We start from the raw sequence: 22,919 nt of genomic DNA, 5'->3' as shown, positions 1-22,919 counted from the left end.
GTCTTCCTCCCAAGGATGAAAGAAGGCGGAGGGGGCGGAGTGGAAAGGGGGTGGGAAAGGCGATTATTTCGGAAGCCATATAGTGGTGCTCCATGGGCCCCATGCTACGTCGCATTACTCTCTAGGACTATGTGACTATTTTGGCTGCTCATGTCTATACCGTGATACAATGTTTGTTTCCCAAAGGTGATGCTGTGTTCCAAGAAGACAGGGCTCCTTTTCACACAGCTCGCGTCGTCCGGGACTCGCTCTATGATCAAGAGGACGAATTGTCTCATTCCCCTGGCCACCAGAGATATCAGCTCTCAATATTATTGAGACTTCGTGGTCTACTTTTTAGGGAAGAGTGCGGTATCGCTATGCACATCCATTGTCTTTACCTGGACTTGCCACTATTTTTCGGGAATGACTCCCTTGAAACCCATACAGGACCTGTCTTTACGCATTTCGAGAGCAGTGGAAGCTGTTTCGAATGCCAGCGGTTTTCCTACACCGTATTAAGCATATCAGTGTGTTTATTGAGGATCGCTGGTTTAACGGTTCCGCCACATGCGGCGGTAACGACGTCACGTGACCGCAAGTCTGCCGTCTGAGGAACCGCCCGCGGACCACGAGGAAGCCAGTTTCCTTGGTTTAGGCAGCCGCCCAAAGCAGGTCATTGCCAGAAACGTTGCGCCGCATCACCACTGCCGCTGGACTCTGACGAGGGAGTACACATGGCTTGCCCAGAAATGAACGTGACAAAAACACGAGCTCCAGATGGCCAGACATTCAGAAATATATACAGGGTGTTACAAAAAGGTACTGCCAAACTTTCAGGAAACATTCCTCACACACAAAGAAAGAAAATATGTTATGTGGACCGGAAACGCTTACTTTCCATGTTAGAGCTCATTTTATTACTTCGCTTCAAATCACATTAATCATGGAATGGAAACACACAGCAACAGAACGTACCAGCGTGACTTCAAACACTTTGTTACAGGAAATGTTCAAAATGTCCTCCGTTAGCGAGGATACATGCATCCACCCTCCGTCGCATGGAATCCCTGATGCGCTGATGCAGCCCTGGAGAATGGCGTATTGTATCACAGCCGTCCACAATACGAGCACGAAGAGTCTCTACATTTGGTACCGGGGTTGCGTAGACAAGAGCTTTCAAATGCCCCCATAAATGAAAGTCAAGAGGGTTGAGGTCAGGAGAGCGTGGAGGCCATGGAATTCGTCCACCTCTACCAATCCATCGGTCACCGAATCTGTTGTTGAGAAGCATACGAACACTTCGACTGAAATGTGCAGGAGCCCCATCGTGCATGAACCACATGTTGTGTCGTACTTGTACAGGCACATGTTCTAGCAGCATAGGTAGAGTATCCCGTATGAAATCATGGCGGTGAATCGAGGAAGTACAGTACATACTGACGAAACTAAAATGAGCTCTAACATGGAAATTAAACGTTTCCGGACAAATGTCCACATAACATCTTTTCTTTATTTGTGTGTGAGGAATGTTTCCTGAAAGTTTGGCCGTACCATTTTGTAACAACCTGTATATCATTTTTGGAGCGGATCGAGTGTGGCATGAGCTATTTATGTTAGCCTACTTTCAGGGCAGCTGTTTGCATAATGGCTAGCGCTCAGAATGGTAACCCGAGGGTCGTGGGTTGGAGTCCTTTATTAGATTTCGGTTTTTATGTCATTTGCACAGCAAATAAATATAAATGGTGTGCAGTATATTCTATTTAGCAGGAATTTCGTACCATACATGAAGAGGAAAGGCAAAGGAAAGTTTGGGTCCGGAAATAAATTTCCAGAAAGGGATTGTAAAGCGTCACGAGAGCTTCGTGCATAAAATTACTTAATTTTATTGTTTTGCAGTCGATGAACTACACATCCTGCGGTGATATTCGTACAAACAGGAAAAACAGTAATTTTCTTGGCATCCTGCACGTGCAGTAAACGCCGGATTTTCACAATTCCATGGTGGTTTTAAATTTTCTGTACAAAAACGAACTTGGTTTACATTCTTAAAAGATTGTATCTCATTGTACAATGTGCAGCAAACCAAGCGTTACATATTACTTCCCCAAATATTGGCCAGGTTAGCTATTCACGTGCAGTGAAATGTGTTTCGATGCAGTCTTCTCATAACGCGATTTCTTTTCCTCTGTTTCGAAGAGATAAGAACAGTTCCCAAGCTTCTTGAAAATTCTTTAACTGACGATAAAGTTAGACATCGCAGGGTTGCACTAATGAAATGCGTTTAAAGGAATCCTATCTTGGAAATTTATTTCTACTTTTTGCGTAGAGACTCAAACACATGACCCTCGAATTACCGTTCTGTACTATTTTCGCTGCGCCACTAGCTGTTTGATTCCAAGGCGAGCATAAATGACTCATGCCTCACCCGACCCACACCTTAAAGGTTTTTTTTTATTTTTTTCTAAGACCATCTGGAACTCCCACTTCGGTCACTATCATTTTTGGCCAAGACCTCCACACACCATAAACTTGGAAGAATTCGGTGATATCAAATGCGAGCAGTCCCCTCGTGACCTTGTGATACTGTACTGCTGCAATGGTAGATCCAGTCTGCAGTGCTTGACAATAGATGGTAGACTTGAGAAATCACCTCTGGAACCCTTTGAACGGGTTTACGTAATTATTAAGTAACAGAGGGAGAACTAGAATTGCACGTGTCTGTTCCTTCTAATTTGTTTATGTTCTAGTCTAGTCTATGTCTAGTGTAAGGATCAAACGATTTAAGTTGTATTAAGGTTTGATTGGTGGAATTTGGAATCATCTTTAGGATACAAGAGTATTTAGAGGAGCTGAAGCTGATACTGACAATTTTTTAGTGAAATCTAAGATTAAAGTTGCTAGGAGGTTTCTGAGGAAGTAACCAACTAGTCAGGAATTTTTGAATGTCAGCTGTTAGAACAAACCGGCAACAGACATCTGTGTGAGATGGGAATGGATAATTACGTTAGAGGTAAAACAGGGGATACAGAACTGGTCTGGAATAAGTTAAAGGAAACCTCAATATAACACTGCTAAGGAAACATCTGGGACACAAAACTTACGAAATCTGCATCGGCTGAAATTATGGAATGATGAACTCAAGCAAGTCATAGTGAACAAAAAACACCAATAAATAAAATAAAAATGAAACTGTATTTGGCTTGGATTAACGGAAATAAAGCGGAAGGTTCGGTATAGTATAAAAAACAGAGTGATAATTTGCAAACTTACTAGACAAGCCAACGGAGATAGCAGGGAAAGAACTGTTAAAAGATTGGAATATGATTTAACTAGAGCTCAGAAGTTTGGGTTAAAACTATTCCCAAACTAGCGTACCGAAATCAGTGTCAAAACAAAGATTGATATAACACCCCCCCCCCCCAAAAAAATGATTACAGTATTACAAGCAAGTATTAGTCAGTGGAGACGAGCTCTCCTTAGGAACGTGTGATAGGACCGTTGCTGTTTACAATATATATAAATGACCTAGTAGAAAGCGTGGGATGCTCTTTAAGGCTATTCGCAAATGATGCAGTTGTCTATATCAAAGTAGTAACGCCAGAAGATAGTAAGAATTTGCAGATTGACTTTGCAGAGAATTGATGATTGGTGCAGGCTCTGGTAGTTGACCCTGAACTAAAAATAAATTTAACATATTGCGCATACATAGGAAAAGATATCCACTACTGTACAGCTACACTATTGATGACAAACAGCTGAAGACAGCATCTGCCTTAAAAAAAACTAGGCGTAACTATCGAGAGCGACCTTAAGTGGAATGAACATATAAGACAGATAATGGAAAAAGTAGATGCCAGACTAAGATTCATCGGAAAAATCTTAAGGAAATGTAACTCATCCACGAAATAAGTGGCTTATAAGGCGCTTGTTATCCCTATTCTTGAGTGATGTTCATCTGTCTGGGATCCCTATCATGTAGGACTGATAGAGGAGATAGAGAAGATCAAACGCGGCGCGTTTCGTTACGGGATCGTTTAGCTGACGAGAGAGAATTACGGAGATGCTAAAGAAACTCCACTAGCAGACGTTACAAGAGAGACGTTGTGCATCACGGAGAGAGTTATTATTGAAATTTCGGAACAGCACGTCTCAGGAGGAGTCAAACAACATATTACTTCCCTCCACATACATCTCGCGTATTGACCACGAGGAGAAAATTCGAGAAATTAGAGCCAATACAGTGGCTGACCGACAATCATTCTTCCCACGCACTATTCGCGAGTGGAACAGGGTTGGAGGGATCAGATAGTGGTACCGAATGTTCCCTCCACCACACACCATTAGGTGACTTGCGGATCATGATGTAGATGTGCTGTAGAAATACTGCACATATTGGAGAATACAATGCAGTGAGAATGATGAAGTAGAGTAGGAAAGTATATAGAAGGAGGCCAGCAGTGGAAATGTACGGACGAAATAAATCTGGAACGTAAAAAATAACCAGTATTAAATCGGAAAAGAGCTTTTTACAGATTTTAAATGATACTTGGTGGTTGTAGAGAATTCTAGAGGAATGGAAGATAGCAAGAATCGTAAGTGTATATAAGAAAGGAGATAAAAAGAAAAATCCAAATTATATGGGTATATTCACTTAAAATGCTGCTCATCAAATCTACTCGTCTACATCTTCTACATCTACATCTACATCCATACTCCGCAAGCCACCTGACGGTGTGTGGCGGAGGGTACCTTCAGTACCTCTATCGGTTCTCCCTTCTATTCCAGTCTCGTATTGTTCGTGGAAAGAAGGATTGTCGGTATGCCTCTGTGTGGGCTCTAATCTCTCTGATTTTATACTCATGGTCTCTTCGCGAGATATACGTAGGAGGGAGCAATATACTGCTTGACTCTTCGGTGAAGGTATGTTCTCGAAACTTTGACAAAAGCCCGTACCGAGCTACTGAGCGTCTCTCCTGCAGAGTCTTCCACTGGAGTTTATCTATCATCTCCGTAACGCTTTCGCGATTACTAAATGATCCTGTAACGAAGCGCGCTGCTCTCCGTTGGATCTTCTCTATGTCTTGTATCAACCGTATCTGGTACGGATCCCACACTGCTGAGCAGTATTCAAGCAGTGGGCGAACAAGCGTACTGTAAGCTACTTCCTTTGTTTTCGGATTGCATTTCCTTAGGATTCTTCCAATGAATCTCAGTCTGGCATCTGCTTTACCGACAATCAACATTATATGATCATTCCATTTTAAATCACTCCTAATGCGTACTCCCAGATAATTTATGGAATTAACTGCTTCCAGCTGCTGACCTGCTATTTTGTAGCTAAATGATAAAGGATCTATCTTTCTGTGTATTCGCAGCACATTACACTTGTCTACACTGAGATTCAATTGCCATTCCCTGCACCATGCGTCAATTCGCTGCAGATCCTCCTGCATTTCAGTACAATTTTCCATTGTTACAACCTCTCGATACACCACAGCATCATCTGCAAAAAGCCTCAGTGAACTTCCGATGTCATCCACAACGTCATTTATGTATATTGTGAATAGCAACGGTCCTATGACACTCCCCTGCGGCACACCTGAAATCACTCTTACTTCGGAAGACTTCTCTCCATTGAGAATAACATGCTGCGTCCTGTTATCTAGGAACTCTTCAATCCAATCACACAATTGGTCTGATAGTCCATATGCTCTTACTTTGTTCATTAAACGACTGTGGGGAACTGTATCGAACGCCTTGCGGAAGTCAAGAAACACGGCAGCTACCTGTGAACCCGTGTCTATGGCCCTCTGAGTCTCGTGGACGAATAGCGCGAGCTGGGTTTCACATGACCGTCTTTTTCGAAACCCATGCTGATTCCTACAGATTGGATTTCTCGTCTCCAGAAAAGTCATTATACTCGAACACAATACGTGTTCCAAAATTCTACAACTGATCGACGTTAGAGATATAGGTCTATAGTTCTGCACATCTGTTCGACGTCCCTTCTTGAAAACGGGGATGACCTGTGCCCTTTTCCAATCTTTTGGAACGCTACGCTCTTCTAGAGACCTACGGTACACCGCTGCAAGAAGGGGGGCAAGTTCCTTCGCGTACTCTGTGTAAAATTGAACTGGTATCCCATCAGGTCCAGAGGCCTTTCCTCTTTTGAGCGATTTTAATTGTTTCTCTATCCCCCTGTCGTCTATTTCGATATCTACCATTTTGTCATTTGTGCGACAATCTAGAGAAGGAACTACAGTGCAATCTTCCTCTGTGAAACAACTTTGGAAAAAGACATTTAGTATTTCGGACTTTAGTCTGTCATCCTCTGTTTCAGTACCATTTTGGTCACAGAGTGTCTGGACATTTTGTTTTGCTCCACCTACCGCTTTGACATAAGACCAAAATTTCTTAGGATTTTCTGCCAAGTCAGTACACAGAACTTTACTTTCGAATTCATTGAACGCCTCTCGCATAGCCCTCCTCACACTACATTTCGCTTCGCGTAATTTTTGTTTGTCTGCAAGGCTTTGGCTATGTTTATGTTTGCTGTGAAGTTCCCTTTGCTTCCGCAGCAGTTTTCTAACTCGGTTGTTGTACCACGGTGGCTCTTTTCCATCTCTTACGATCTTGCTTGGCACATACTCATCTAACGCATAATGTACGACGGTTTTGAACTTTGTCCACTGATCCCCAACACTATCTGTACTTGAGACAAAACTTTTGTGTTGAGCCAATAGGTACTCTGAAATCTGCTTTTTGTCACTTTTTCTAAACAGAAAAATCTTCCTACCCTTTTTAATATTCCTATTTACGGCTGAAATCATCGATGCCGTAACCGCTTTATGATCGCTGATTCCCTGTTCTGCGTTAACTTTTTCAAATATTTCGGGTCTGTTTGTCACCAGAAGGTCTAATATGTTATCGCCACGAGTCGGTTCTCTGTTTAACTGCTCAAGGTAGTTTTCAGATAAAGCACTTAAAAAAATTTCACTGGATTCTTTGTCCCTGCCACCCGTTATGAACGTTTGTGTCTCCCAGTCTATATCCGGCAAATTAAAATCTCCACCCAGAACTATAACATGGTGGGGAAATCTACTCGAAATATTTTCCAAATTATCCTTCAGGTGCTCAGCCACAACAGCTGCTGAGCCAGGGGGCCTATAGAGACATCCAATTACCATGTCTGAGCCTGCTTTAACCGCGACCTTCACCCAAATCATTTCACATTTCGGATCTCCGTCAATTTCCTTCGATACTATTGCACTTCTTATCGCTATAAACACGCCTCCTCCTTCACTGTTCAGCCTGTCTCTGCGGTATACATTCCAATCTGAGTTTAGGATTTCATTACTGTTTACGTCTGGTTTCAGCCAACTTTCTGTCCCTAGTACTATATGGGCGTTGTGATCGTTTATTAATGAGAGCAGTTCTGGGACCTTTCTATAGACGCTCCTGCAGTTTACTATTAGCACATTAATATTGTTATTCCCTGTTGCATTTTGCCTACTCCTACCTTGCCGCGTCTCAGGAGGCGTCTTGTCGGGCCTAAGGAGGGGATTATCTAACCTAAAAAAACCCCATGTGCACTCCACACGTACTCTGCTACCCTTGTAGCCGCTTCCGGCGTGTAGTGCACGCCTGACCTATTCAGGGGGACCCTACATTTCTCCACCCGATAGCGGAGGTCGAGAAATTTGCACCCCAGATCTCCGCAGAATCGTCTGAGCCTCTGGTTTAAGCCTTCCACTCGGCTCCAAACCAGAGGACCGCGATCGGTTCTGGGAACGATACTACAAATAGTTAGCTCTGATTCCACCCCGCGAGCGAGGCTTTCCGCCTTCACCAATTCCGCCAACCGCCTGTACGAACTGAGGATGACCTCTGAACCCAGACGGCATGAGTCATTGGTGCCGACATGAGCAACAATTTGCAGTCGGGTGCACCCAGTGCTCTCTATCGCCGCCGGTAGGGCCTCCTCCACATCTCGGATGAGACCCCCCGGCAAGCAGACAGAGTCAACACTGGCCTTCTTCCCCGACCTTCCCGCTATTTCCCTAAGGGGCTCCATCACCCGCCTAACGTTGGAGCTCCCAATAACTAATAAACCCCTCCCCCCGTGTGCCTGCTCGGACCTTGCTGAAGGAGCAGCCACATGTCCACTCATAGGCAGAGCGGGCGATGCCACACGGCCAGCCTCCACATTACGTTTTGGAATTAAAAATAAATAAAGTATTGGAAATTTTTTTTATTATATACAGATGAAAGCCACATTTAAATACTACTTTCCTACATAGTTGCAATTTAAATTAGGCACTTATCGTAGCGATGGACGAGCTTGGAAATTCCTTCGTAATAAAATTCGGCCGCCTGAGCCTTCAACCAAGTGGTTACCTCTTCTTCTGGGACAGAAACGGTGTGATTTTTGTGGATTTCCTGGAACGAGGCACTACAATAAACTCTCAAAGGTATTGCCAAACTCTGCACAACCTCAGAAGAGCAATACAAAACAAGCGCAGGGGAACGTTGGGCTCAAAGATCTTGCTGATTCACGACAACGCCCGGGCCCACACGGCAAATGCCACTCGTGAAGTTCTCGAATCTTTTAAGTGGGAGTTGTTTCCTCATCCGCCGTACAGTCCCGACCTGGCACCGAGCGACTTCCACTTATTCCCAGCAATGAAGAAGTGATTGGCTATGCAGCGTTTTGATGACGACGCACAGCTTCAAGAAGAGGTAACCACGTGGTTGAAGGCGCAGGCGGCCGAATTTTACGACGAAGGAATTTCCTAGCTCGTCCATCGCTACGATAAGTGCCTTAATTTAAATGGCAACTATGTAGAAAAGTAGTATTTAAGTGTGGCTTTCATCTGTATATAATAAAAAAATTACCAATACTTTGTTTATTTTTAATTCCAAAACGTAATGTACTTTGTGCATAGCCCTCGTACATCACAGTTCATCAGCAAACAGCCACAGACTGCAGCATACCCTGTCCGCCAGATCATTTATGTATACAGAAAAAACAGCTGTTCTATCACACTTCTCTGGGGCACTCGTGCACTCCATGCATGTGATAAACACTCTCAGTCGCGGAAAACTTACTGGGTTGTTCTATTACCATCATTAAACGGAAATCAGGATTTTTAAGAGAGGAGCAATGTGGCTTCGTGAAGTCAGGTCCTGTGCAGATACAACCACATGCACACGATTACTCTGCAGCTCACTTAAGTGCCTGGCAGAGGGTTCATCGAATGATGTAACATTTTTCTAAGGCTATTAATAAAGGAAGAGAGTTCAATAAGCTAGTATTTCTGCCCTTCCTTGACTATGAGTAGGCCTTCGACGAGGTAGACAGGATGAAATTATGTGAAATACTTACTGACTCCAATGTACCTACGAATTTGTTGAATATCATTAAATTACTGTACTATAGCATTAAAATTAGTGTAAACGAAGAGTTATTGACTATTAACCAGGGATTAAAACAAGGGTGTGGTCTCTCGCCAATCCTTTTTGGCATATATATCAAGAAGTTTTAGAAGAGTGCATTTCCGAAAACCCCAAGAGAATGTAAATGTGAAGGAACAAATTTGTCAACAGTATTTTATTTGTGGACGACCAAGTTCTCCTAGAAGCGCTTTACATGAGAATTGGTTGAATTGAATAATGTGTTACCAAGTTATCGAACGTCTATGTCCGTTAAGAAAACAGAAGTAATGGCCGTGGAAGGTAAACGCGTAAAGAGAACAAAAAAGGCGATAAACAAGAAGAGAATAGAACATGTGAATTTGTTCAATTATCACGGGAAAGAGATATCAATATGCAAAACTGATTCAGGTGTGGTTCAGAATATGCAGGAACATAAATCTGTAAAGGGTTGTATAGGCGGTACCTTTGCCCAGAAAGTAATTCACAACGTTTTTCTTCTTCAGCAATTCTTTATTGAACATAATGAGAATTACACACACGAAAAGAATGGTGTTTTATCCACACACCCTGTTTGTCCACTTAATTTCGGTGCCGTTCTATGGCCTTCTTCAAAGAAACAAGGGCGTGTGTGCCCTGTCGGTACCAATCTATGTCCTGGTGGCGGAACCACAGCTTCACTGTGTGAATCACCCCTCATCGTCCTCGATATATCTTCTACGAATGGCATCCTTTAATGGCCGACAGAAATGGAAGTCCGAGGGGGCTAGGTCAGGTGTGATAGCCGCGGATGGTCTCCTCGACCGCTGCAATAGTGGAGCTCCGCAGGACAGCCTTCTGATGACCTCACCCTCCGTGCCCAGCGACGAACTATTCTTCTATCGACAGCAGATTCTCCATGGACTTTGCTCAAGGGTTTGTGAATATTCCCCAGTTTTTTTCTCTGCAGTAAGAAATACAACGGCGGCACGTTCCTTGTAACGTACATCACCTACAGACCCTACTTTGAAACTGTACTGCAGCTACGCTGTCTATCGGAAGTGACGGAAACTTGGCGCTCTCACTCAGGAGACTTCAAATAATACACTACTGGCCATTAAAATTGCTAAACCACGAAGATGAAATGCTACAGACGCGAAATTTAACCGACAGGAAGCAGATGCTGTTATATTCAAACATTAGCTTTTCATAGCATTCACACATGGTTGGCGACGGTGGCGACACCTACAACGTACTGACATGAGGAAAGTTTCCAACCGATTTCTCATACACAAACAGCAGTTGACCGGCGTTGCCTGGTGAAATGTTGTTGTGATGCCTCGTGTAAGGAGGAGAAATGTGTACCATCACGTTTCCGACTTTGATAAAGATCAGATTGTAACCTATCGCGATTGCGGTTTATCATATCGCGACATTGCTGCTCGCGTTGGTCGAGATCCAATGACTGTTAGCGGAATATGGAATCAGTGGGTTCAGGAGGGTGATACGGACCGCCGTGCTGGATCCCAACGGCCTCGTATCACTAGCAGTCGAGATGACATGCATCTTATCCGCATGGCTGTAACGGATCGTGCAGCCACGTCTCGATCCCTGAGTCAACAGATGGGGACGTTTGCAAGACAACAACCATCTGCACGAACAGTTCGACGACGTTTGCAGCAGCATTGACTATCAGCTCTGAGACCACGGCCGCGGTTACCTTTGACGCTGCATCACAGACAGGAGCGCCTGCGATGGTGTACTCAACGACGAACCTGGGTGCACGAATGGCAAAACGTCATTTTTTCGGATGAATCCAGGTTCTGTTTACAGCATCATGATGGTCGCATCCGTGTTTGGCGACATCGTGGTGAACGCACATTGAAACTGTGTATTCGTCATCGCCATACTGTCATATCACCCGGCTTGATGGCATGGGGTGCCATTGGTTACACGTCTCGGTCACCTCTTGTTCGCATTGACGGCACTTTGAACAGTGGACGTTACATTTCAGATGTATTACGACCCGTGGCTGTACCCTTCATTCGATCTCTGCGAAACCCTACTTTTCAGCAGGATAATGCACGGCCGCATGTTACAGGTCCTGTACGGGCCTTTCTGGATACAGAAAATGTTCGACTACTGCCCTGGCCAGCACATTCTCCACATCTCTCACCAATTGAAAACGTCTGGTCAATCGTGGCCGAGCAACTGGCCCGTCACAATACTCTTGATGAACTGTGGTATCGTGTTGAAGCTGCGTGGGCAGCTGTACCTGTACACGCCATCCAAGCTCTGTTTGACTCAATGTCCAGGCGTATCAAGGCCGTTATTACGGCCAGAGGTGGTTGTTCTGGGTACTGATTTCTCAGGATGTATGCACCCAAATTGCGTGAAAATGTAATCACATGTCAGTTCTAGTATAATATAATTGTCCAATGAATACCCGTTCATCATCTGCATTTCTTCATGGTGTAGAAATTTTAATGGTCAGTAGTGTAGATACATAAAGTTTCGCATTCGTTGCATAGTTTTCGGCTGAGAAAAAACATGCGGTGCATCACTTTCGGGGCAAATCTCGTATGAGGAAAGAGTTAACGCTAAGACTGGATAAAGTGATGGCTGAGCCTGTTTAACGCACGATAGTGAAAAATAGATTTCAAGGAAAGGAGAGGAGAGGAACGAACAACTGAGACAGCTGAGATGAGGCTCCTGAGGTCACTTCCTGGACTAAAGGTAAGAGACGGAGTGCGAAGACGTAAGGCCACTAGTACAATGAATGAAAAGAATAATGACAGAAGAGTTTAGGCACTACAAAAAAACAAGGTATGGCTATATCAAGAAGATGCCATGGCGAGCATTCCACTTCAATCAAACTGGAGACCTAGGCACAGGTCGTCCAATGAAGGGAAGGAGATAACAATTCCGTTAAATTTCTCCGGTTTTGAAACGGACTAACACCCATTCCTTGAAATGGGTGAAGTAAGTAAGCTGCCAGTAAATACAGTTGCAGCAGTTGTACTTCGCGGTGCCGTTTCGGAGCCGTAAAATGCCCGGCATAGCTGCGATCAGGGTGCCAACCTCGGCACAGTAGCGATTAGCATCAAGCCGCCTCCTATGCCGTGTCGCCGTGTCCGGACTAGACAGCCGCCAGCAAATGGATCTCGCCTGACAACGAATAATTAATGCCTCTCCGGCGGCCACGCCCGCCGTTCGCCCTGCTATAGGCCGCTTCTATCCTCCCTGCCATCTGACAGCTCGTAATTGGAACCTGTGACAGTAATTAGACTTGAGGTGAGAGCTCTGGGTCCACGCATTGTAGGTCTCTCTCTCTCTCGAATGTCAGTACGGACGAGTGCGTCACGCACTTTAATGTGATTGGCTTGATACCATTTCCACCACACAGAAGATTATTTTTTCCTTTAACCAAAAAAAAAAAAGTTAACGTTATGTCGGTTTACGTTAAACGATTCGTTGCGCCGGCCATTTTAAGCCTGGGATTTGTGCAAATCTGATTTTCGAATTCAATTTTCTAGGAGATCGATGTCTGGAATTAACTTTTCACCGTATCCGATTGAAAAAGAATTTTTGGACGCCACGTACTTTCTCTGGCAGCATTAAAAACCCACATGGTATTACGGCCAGTTAATGAAAGAGACTTCCAGAGCAGTGGCGAAAGGTAATTAGTTACTCACAAAGCCAACTGGAAATTATCACGCTGGACTGTCGGCACTCCGACTGTATACAAAAAATTTACATCGTTTGTAATGGATATTTTATCAAAGCCTCTACGAATATAGCTGAAAGTGAACACATACAAAATGCTAATGGGGAATAAAAACAGCGCACTTTGATATCATGAACTTCAATAGTTTCTATTTCACATATCTATGGACAAATTATCGATGCCAATTCGTTATTCCTTTCTTCAGAGGACGCACATGCAATTTCTATGTTGACAATTTATGAAACTGTAGGCTGATTTGATTACATGTTTGTATCTATTTCAACGTTCCGCTGTGTTGCGCGATCTTCGCTTTGACTCGCGAGATATCCTTAAGTAATCAGAACACCTGCCGTACTGATTTTCTGCAACACAGATGAGATCAGCAGAATGGAAATTATACACCGTGAACAGTCTCCAATTAAGGGCAACAGAAAGAATAACGTTCCAAAAAACTCGAAATTCTTTTATGACGGTATTCGAATGTATATACATTGGAGGATTATTCCCCAAAATATAATGAGCGAACTCCAAAAAGTGAAGATTCTGTGAGCGTTTGAAGCCAAGCGTACACAGCACAGAACTCCGTTGCCACAAGTCATTATCGATGCCATCACTCCTATTTGCACCGATTTGATTAAACCTGATTGACGGGAGCGTTGTTGGGGCGGTTTTACTCAAAATGTAAAAGAAAGTTTCAGTAGTCTCATTTGGAGATATGCTCAAAAAATAACATCCAGCCAAAGCGAAATCGTCAACATTGCTTCAAGTTTGGCCGTATGTCTATTCAATGTAGGCCACACTCCAGTAGCGCGTGTGGCAAATGCCCTTCAAATGAAAATCGGTGATTAAGTGCGCCGATTCTGTGAAGATAGAGACGCCAGCGGCGATGCACTCAGCGACAAAAAGGATGTCTGAGGACGAAAATGAGGGCCTATCAGGTCAAAGTAGCAGAAAGCGGCCATCCACTAGCCGGAACGATAGTTATTATCGACCAGGCATCGAAGATATCCCGTACGTTTCAAGTTTATAAAATAAATACTTGTCGAACTTTAAAAGCGTTTTTCTAAAAACCATGCTTTTCGGCATGGTTGTCGTTGCCCACGCTACACTTTTCATCCGATTTTAATGATTTTTTGTCTCCCTTAAAGCAAAATGAATTATTTAAGTTCATCGTAACCGATTTCTTTCCTTTTTTTTGTAGATATTTACAATTTTTCTCTGCCAGAGAAGAGGGGTCCAAAAAATGGCCATTTTTTCAAATATCTATAATATCTCCAAAAAATTTTTTTTCTAGCCCCTACGACGAACTAAAATTATGTCTGTAAGGATCAGGGTGATATGTTAATTTCATGTTTCAGATAACAACAATACAGCGGCAAACGTCGAGCTACCACTTTCAGAGGTGCCTAGACAAAATCCCAATCACACAGTGAAGATATTACTATTTTTCAATAAAAATGCCAATAAAAACTTTAATTGTAGCAAATCCCATTTGTCTACTACATTTCAGTACAGAAAGAAGAAAAAAAGACTGTTATCTCTTACTTACTTACTTACTTACTCACTGGTTATACCGGATTCGAGAGTCCGTTACCGCAGCAACGTATTTTCGCCATCTGTCCCTGTCTTGGGCTATTTCCTTCCATTCACCTTCAATACCTAGGCTCCTCAAATCAACCTTCACATTGTCCTCCCATCTGCGCCTCGGTCTCCCCACGGGACGTTTTCCTTCTAGGTGCCCTACCAGTACTCTGCGCGCTGCCTTGCCCTCATCCATTCGAGCTACGTGACCCGCACATCGCAGCCTACGTGATTTAATAATACTGATTATGTCAGGGCTTGAATAGAGTTCGTTACGCAGTTTTCGCCACTCTCCGCTAATGTCATCCCTTTTGGCTCCGAAAATTTTCCTCAAAATTTTGTTTTCAAATACTCGAAACGGCTTTTCATTTTGCACAGTGAGAGACCAAGCCTCACACCCATACAGCATAACTGGTAGAATAATAGTTTTATATATTCAAATCTTTAAGTTCCTAGACAATATCCGTGATGAAAGTAATCTATTCAGTGAGAAGTAGCACACATTTCCCGCCCGTAATCTCTTCTTCAGTTCGGATTCAATCTCATTTCTCGAAGTGATGTCCACGCCTAGATACTTAAATGTGTTCACTTTTTCAAACTGCATGTCTCCAACTCTTAACTATTTAGTTTTGTCTTCACTTATCCTTAGACCTACATCTTCACTAGCCTTGATTAACGCATTCACATTTACTGTTACAGATTCTTTCCTATCGATAATGATGTTTAGATAATCTGCATACCCTAATATATTAATATTTCCATTTAACTCCACACCCTCTGAATTATCTGCTGCCATTCGTACAATATATTCAGGACTAAATTAAGAAGTAGCGGAGACAGGGCATCTCCCTGCTTAAGTCCGTACTTTATAACAAATTCTTCTGACTCCAATTTCCCCACGCGTACTCTACCTTTTGTGTTTTTCAAGCTCGCTTCTATAAGTCTAACATACTTCTTTGGTATTCCAAGTTCCAAAAGAATTCTGTACAATTTTGACTCCAATACTGAATCATATGCTTTTGTAAAATCTATGAAAAGATTATGAACTGGTTTATTGTATTCCCATTTCTTTTCCAAAATTTGACGCAGGGTGAATATTTGGTCTACAGTTGATCTGTTCCTCCGAAAGCCGGCTTGGTAATCCCCCAAAATTTCATCTGCATATGGTGTAAGCCTGCTTAGCAGAATATTCGAGAATATTTTGGAACATACTGGTAATAGCGATATCCCTCTATGATTACTACAACCCATTTTGTCACCTTTCTTAAAAATTGGGATCAGAATCGACTCCTGCCACTCTTCAGGTATCATCTCTGAGTTCCATACTTTAGTTATCACTTTGTGAACTGCTTCCACCAACTCTCATCTCACGGCTGGAAAAGTCCCCTTCCATCAGTCACGAGGAACTCTCTCTGGCGGTGTAAACAGTCAAGAGGATGTCCCTGTGGGCGCAGCCAGGGCTGGTTTGTTAAGGGACTTCAAATTATGTCCATTCGGGGCTCGTATTTTAATCTAATGTCAAGCCAAATCCTACATGAATCGTTAGCATTCTGTATTCATTCATTTCTGTTACCTTATGATATTTGGCAACGTTTAGGTTGCGTAGGTCTTTGATGAAAACTGGATGAAACTACTGATTATTTCGAATCAATGCGTTTCTGTTTTGGGCTGTTTTTGAGAGGAGCGAACCATACTTCGATGGCTGGTGCACTGTACCAGCAACGAGGAATAGGAAGCGTAGTTTTAGCAAGATTCTGGCTGAACCTGTATTCTAAGCTACAAACCAATGTGTTACACTCTGCGAGCAATCCGAACTGCTCGGACGTTACACGGTAAATGCATGATAGTGTTTGTATCACGAAGTATTCTTGGCGAACTGAATTCTACATGATGTTTTGGGAACGTTGAAAATCTTCGTTTATTTTCCATTAAGAATTTTCTTCTGGATGTCTTCAAGAACAAGAATGTTGAAGATGAAAATGTTTAATACAACAACAATCGAAACATTATGCTGAGTGGTAAACACTGACTAGCTGTAAAGCTGAAAGTAGTCAAGTGCATAAAGATGCAGTTTCTATTTCGAAGTTCTTGTATGTGCAGTGAAGTGGTGAAAGACACAGGACAGAACACGGTCATCGATTACATGACCGTGTTCATCAGGCTGTTCATCAGAGGAAGGATGCCCGCATACTGTGAACGACGACTGTACACGTACCTTTTCCTCGAGGTTGGGCGCGGGCACCATCGCGATCATGATGGCCTCGGTGATGCGTCCGTCGAGCGAGCGCAGCACGTCGTCGACGGCGCCGTGGCCCTGGACGGCGACGACCAGCCTCTCTGCGGCCTCCACGTATCCGTTCCACGGCAGGTCCAGCTCGGCGGCGTGCTGCGTCAGGCAGCCGCGCAACACGTTCAGGCACAGCCCGGCGCAGGGGCGGACGCGCCGCTGCAGCCCGTGGCAGCGCGAGCAGTACGACATGCGGAGCAGCGCCGCGTGGCACTGCGCCTGGGCCGCCGCTCCACCTGTGGCAACACGGCAGCGGCAGAGTTCAGTTACAGCAGACTGAGGCGGCCATGCTGCAGAATGAACCAGTGCAGCATCATGACAACACATAGCAGGGCATGCAGCACGACTTGCGCAGCAGCACTGTGTGGCACTCCACCTGGGCTGCCACTCCATCTGTACCAACACAGCAGTGGTAGAGTTCAGTTACAGCAGACTAAGGCAGCCATGCTGCAAACTCAACCAGTGCAGCTTCATGACAGCACATGGCAGGGCATGCAGCACGACTTGCACAGCAGCACTGCATGGCACTGCACCTGGACCGCCACTCCACCTGTGGCAACACGGCAGCAGTAGAGTTCAGTTACAGCAGACTGAGGCAGCAATGCTGCAAAGTGAACCAGTGCAGCATCATGACAGCACATGGCAGGGCATGCAGCATGATTTGCACAGCAGCACTGCGTGGCACTGTGCCTGGGCCGCCACTCCACATGTGGCAACACAGCAGCAGTAGAGTTCAGTTACAGCAGACTGAGGCAGTCATGCTGCAAACTGAGGCAGTCGAGCATCATGACAGCACATGGCAGGGTATGCAGCACGACATGCACAGCAGTGCAGTGTGGCACTGTGCCTGGGCTGCTGCTCCACCTGTGGCAACACGGCAGGGGTGGTGTTCAGTTATAGCAGTCTGAGGCAGTCATGCTGCAAACTGAGGCAGTGCAGCATCATGACAGCACATAGCAGGGCATGCAGCATGACTTGTGCAGCAGTGCAATGTGGCACTGTGCCTGGGCTGCTGCTCCACCTGTGGCAACACAGCAGGGATGGCGTTCAGTTACAGCAGTCTGAGGCAGTCATGCTGCAAACTGAGCCAGTGCAGCATCATGACAGCACATGGAAGGGCATGCAGCACGAGTTGTGCAGCAGTGCAGTGTGGCACTGTGCCTGGGCTCCTGCTCCACCTGTGGCAACATGGCAGGGGTGGTGTTCAGTTACAGCAGTCTGAGGCAGTCATGCTGCAAACTGAGCCAAGACAGCACATGGCAGGGTGTGCAGCACGACTTCTGCAGTAGCTCAGTGAGTAAGGCACCTGGACCACCACTCCACCTGTGGCAGTAGGGGTGATGTTCAGGTATAGTGGTCCAAGTCAAGCACGCAGAGCATTCAGTCAATGGAGCGTCATCACAGCTTGTGACAGAGCGAGCAATATGGCAAGAGCAGTAATGCGGTATTGGCACTGCGTCTTGGTTGTTGCACCACCTATCCCAACACAGAATTGTTGATGTTCAGTTACAGCAGCGCACTGTTCCAGTGCAGCATCATTACTGCACATGGCAGCTTGAGCAGTATGATATGAACAGGCAATGGAGCATGGCACTGTGCCTGGGCCACCGCTTCACCTGAGGCAAAAGTGGTACTGTTTAGTCACAGCGCCCTGATGCACCCATCTTGCACATTAAGCCAGTGCAGAATCATCGTAGCATGAGCAGTGTGTCTTGTAGAGTAGTACGGTGTGCCACTTCGTTTGGGCTTCACAGTATGGTTAATGTTCAGTTACTGCAGCCTTGAGCAACCTTACTACACATTGAGCCAATGCAGCATCGTCACAGCATGTGTCAGCGAGAGTAGTATGACACACGCTTTAGCGCCCTGTAGCACTGCACACTTCAGACACTGGTCCATCTGTGGCAGCAAAGCAGAAATGACGCTTATTTACAGTTGTCTGAGGCAGCCATGCAGCAGTGAAGCCAGAGTTGAGTCAACACAGCATATGATAGTGTTAGGAGAAAGACATTTGCAACAACTCACTGCGGCACATATTTTGGGCCACTACACCTCTTGCCCAAGAGGTACATTCAGGTGAAGTGGCTTGAGGCTCCTAAGCAGGACACTGAGATAGTTCAATGTGTCGTACAGCATAAGTAGCATGAAGCGTCCCTTCATAACAAGCACGGCGTCATGTGTAGTAATGCATTGTGGTATTATGTCTAGGGGACAGTTTGCGCTGGACATTTACAGAGACATCATAGAGCTGTCCATCCCATTTAGACAGTTCCATGACAACATATAATACTCTTTATTTAAGAAGTCAAATGAGAAACGGATTTTTCATCAACCACCATCAAGGCTGTACCATGAATGCTTTAATTTGCATGACGTATGAGTCTTCTGAGCCAAGTGCCATTTGCAGAAGTACCTGGCTGTTGGCCGCAGTGCACAAGAACACTAGAGATTTAAATGCTAGACAAGAACCAAGTCATCATTGCATCGAACAGAATTCACTAACATGAGAGACGCAAGGAAAAAAAGCCCAAGCCGAAAAACAGTCACTGATTGGTCGAAATACTGAAGAATAGATGGAGGATAGAAGTAGATGTTTATTAGAATGTACAAAAATGTCATGAAGTGGTGGTTCCCTCTTTACTTGAAGATACCATCCAGGTAGATGTCTAATGTTAACACCAGATGTGATATACTGAAGCACTTCCCACCACCACTGACAGTTGACAGATTCTAGGAGACACAGGCAGATGACCCATATTTTTCTACCTACTGCATCCATATAATACGCTGTCTTTCAACAAGATACTACATTTACAATTTCATTAACAACCAATAGACAAGACGGTATTTGGGTGCAGAGAGGAATCTGAATTCCCTAGATGTGACGCCAGTGATTCTAGCCATTACGGCTACACAACATTTTTGATATGACATGGCTACTGTGTTACCAAGTAACATCAACAATATCTAGATGAAAGGATGCATAACATTGTGTAACAGCAATGTAAGTGTAAGTGCAAAAGATTAGGCATCTTAAGTTTTAAGTTGTTGAAGTTTACAATCGACACATTCGTTATGTTTAAGAAGACCACAGATGGACTGCACGCTTAGCACATACATCGGATTTAGGGAGAAATGTAACGAAAGTGACACTAAAGAAATTCAGCCCTGTTTACTCATTTGTTACATACGTATACTCCACTACAATATCTTCAGGTTATATTAGACGTTTATAACAGGATCATCTATCCATCACCTCACTTGATTTTAATTACTGTGCCAATCGAAACTGTTTGTAACTGAGCGAAACATTATATTGAAAGTATGTGGAGTCTTATTGTTAACATTATACATTTTGGCATCCCAGTGTCACAGGTGGAAACATGAATAAAAGGACAAAAAGGAAAAAAAAACAGGAGTTATCTTGAGATTAATTGGCATAAACTGTAGGAATGGACAATGCATTGAAGACATAGCACAAGCTACTCTTAGTGTTTGATATTGTTCGTGTAGAGAGGAGATGGCATAGTTGTAAGGTAAATTGCTCTGCTGGAAAACATGACTGATGACTGAAATGGGCTCTCACGGTTTGTTAATACTACCCAAGGGTGAATGACGGAAGGTGTGGACCAAAGGGATTTGAGGCACTTCATTTACTGTTTATTTTTTTACAACACACTTCTTCATTAATAACATTGATAATACTTTTAAAAGGAAACAACACAACAGGCCTTGTAAATCGCCTAACTGCATAAGTGAACTACTAAAAATAATCGTTAATATGTTTAGGAACACAATAAACTTCAACTCACAAATAGCATTCAGTTGTTTTCTAATTAATTAAATGTCTGTTCAAAGCAATTTCCCCACATAATCAACACAACGTGAAAACAGAATTCAATACACTTCCTTGCTATTAAATGTCTGCATAAGTTAATGGCCATACGTAGTAACCTCTGAACAACAATTCAAGTGACTTAAAGAAACACAACCACCTAAACATGCTTACAGAATTATGGGAAAGAAATGCATATACACCTTCTGTTTAGCAAATGAACCACTTTCGGCCTGAGCCACCAACAATATCAACAATATAAGTCGTCCTCATTACCCACATAGAGCCACTCCGAGGTACTGGAAGCAAAACATAAGTACGTTCGATAGATCAAACCCGAGCCGCCACGGCTCAATGATTATAAAGAAGGATTGGGTTATAATCTACATACCTCTTATAGAATTTAACTTTGTTTATGATGCAATCTTTCAGTTTCAGTATTTTATGATCTACATGGTTGATAAATACTTCAGCTGTTAGGCCACTATGAGGGCTTCCCATTGCAAGCCCTAGGTCTTGTTTCTAAATTCTGTTGTCGAAAGAGAAGTAGTTGTGTTAAGAATATTAAATTAAGTTCTGTTGATTATCTGGGCTGTTCTGCCGTGTTCGGTTGATGAATTCTGTGTCGATTCCCAACGTTTCGTCCCCGTCTGCGGGGTGTGTAATGGAACTTCCATCGAGCTACAGACCCCCTTGAAGATGTCTCCCGCACAAGGGGACGAAATGTTGGGAACTGACACAGAATTCATCAACCGGCCACAGCATAACAGCCCGGATAATCATAATGGACATGACATTTCCGGCCGTGAAAGTCTACATTTAAGTATGTTTACAAACAGCATTTCTTCTGGTGTGCTAATCTTGTTTTTCATTACGTTCTTTCTTATTATCTAAACTGTTTCATCTACTAGTATACTACTGTACATGTTTATAATTTCTAGGGATAGAAACTTAGCCTGAGTTGGTACTGTCATGTCATTCATACTGCACCAACTTCATAGCTGTTCTTTAGGGAAGAAGATTTTCAATCAACAAGTCATGTAGTTCTATTATTAATTTGTGGGTTAGGCTATTGACTGAGTTCACAATGGACCTGATGGTTGTGTTGCTCTTACGTATTTTTGGTTGTGCTCTATGTCTAGGTGCTGTAATTCATTCTTAGTGAAGATAAGGTTAGTGCTGTTGCATTTTCTTACTATAGCTTGGGCTTTTGGGGCCAGGATCAACCTGTTCTTCATGTATTGGTAATTAACGAGCATATCGTGTTCATTTAGGTTGTTGATCCGTAGTAAAAATTGCTGTTTTGAAAATCGCGCCGCAGCGCGTAGTGTAAAGCAGTCGCCCTCCGTTTCTGGCGGTGGCACCGCTGTGGCAATCGCAGCTTTGGTGTCTCCCTATGATGTGAAAGGGGAAGGTTGCCTGTTCATGTGCATTTAAGGCGCGCTATCAGGTCGGCAGTTGGTTAGTCTGCAAGTGAGTCGGAGGCAGGTAGTGAGTCGCAGTCAGTCTGTCAGTCTGAGTCTAGTCAGCCAGTCAGCCGGCTCAGTATCGGGCAGTCAGTGTCTGTCTGTCTGTCGCTCTGCCGTACGTTACGTTAAGGTGGGCAGTCGGAGTGAGGCTGGGTCAGTCTCGCGTCACCAGTTGCTGGTCTGTCTCCCGTTCGCATTTGTGGGGCAGTCAGTGTCTGTCTGTCGTCCGGAGTGCTAGTATGTGTTAGGCCGCCAGTCTGCTCGAGTTTGTTTAGGCAATGGGCATTGGCGGTTGGATCGATCGATAGGTTGGTCGGTCGCGCACTGGGACACAAGATGACTTGTCCGCCTTGAGCGTCGGCGCATGTGAGGTCCCCATGTGAGTCCAGTGGGCCGCGCCGTATAGAAAGGGATAGTGGCTTCGCGGTCGACACGAGAGAAACAGGAGTCAAACCACGACATCGGGCTGGCCGGTGCGAGCTGCGGCGCCGTGAGACGGGAGATCGGCTCGCCTTCCTGCGTCCGTTGAAGCGGCTGGCAACGGACGGTTCGGGAGAGCGATTTGGGGGGGGGGGGGGGAGGGGGGGGTGCTGCGCCAGGTTCTTCTCCAGCAATCGCAGTTTATTA

The 22,919-nt window shown here is 44.3% G+C and overlaps 1 protein-coding gene across 1 annotated transcript in view; it reads right to left on the bottom strand.

The window, feature by feature from the left end:
- Nucleotides 1-22,919, bottom strand: part of LOC126152088 (glypican-5-like) — a 1,110,366-nt gene that overhangs the window by 633,142 nt on the left and 454,305 nt on the right. Inside the window, exon 5 of the mRNA XM_049915984.1 lies at nucleotides 16,917-17,224. Coding sequence (XP_049771941.1) covers nucleotides 16,917-17,224 — 308 coding nt within the window. The remainder of the gene's footprint in view (nucleotides 1-16,916; nucleotides 17,225-22,919) is intronic.

This window comes from Schistocerca cancellata, chromosome 2 (genome assembly GCF_023864275.1).
Source record: "Schistocerca cancellata isolate TAMUIC-IGC-003103 chromosome 2, iqSchCanc2.1, whole genome shotgun sequence".
In the NCBI taxonomy this organism is placed as follows: Eukaryota; Metazoa; Arthropoda; class Insecta; order Orthoptera; family Acrididae; genus Schistocerca; species Schistocerca cancellata.
This window is presented reverse-complemented; position numbering and strand designations above follow the sequence as displayed.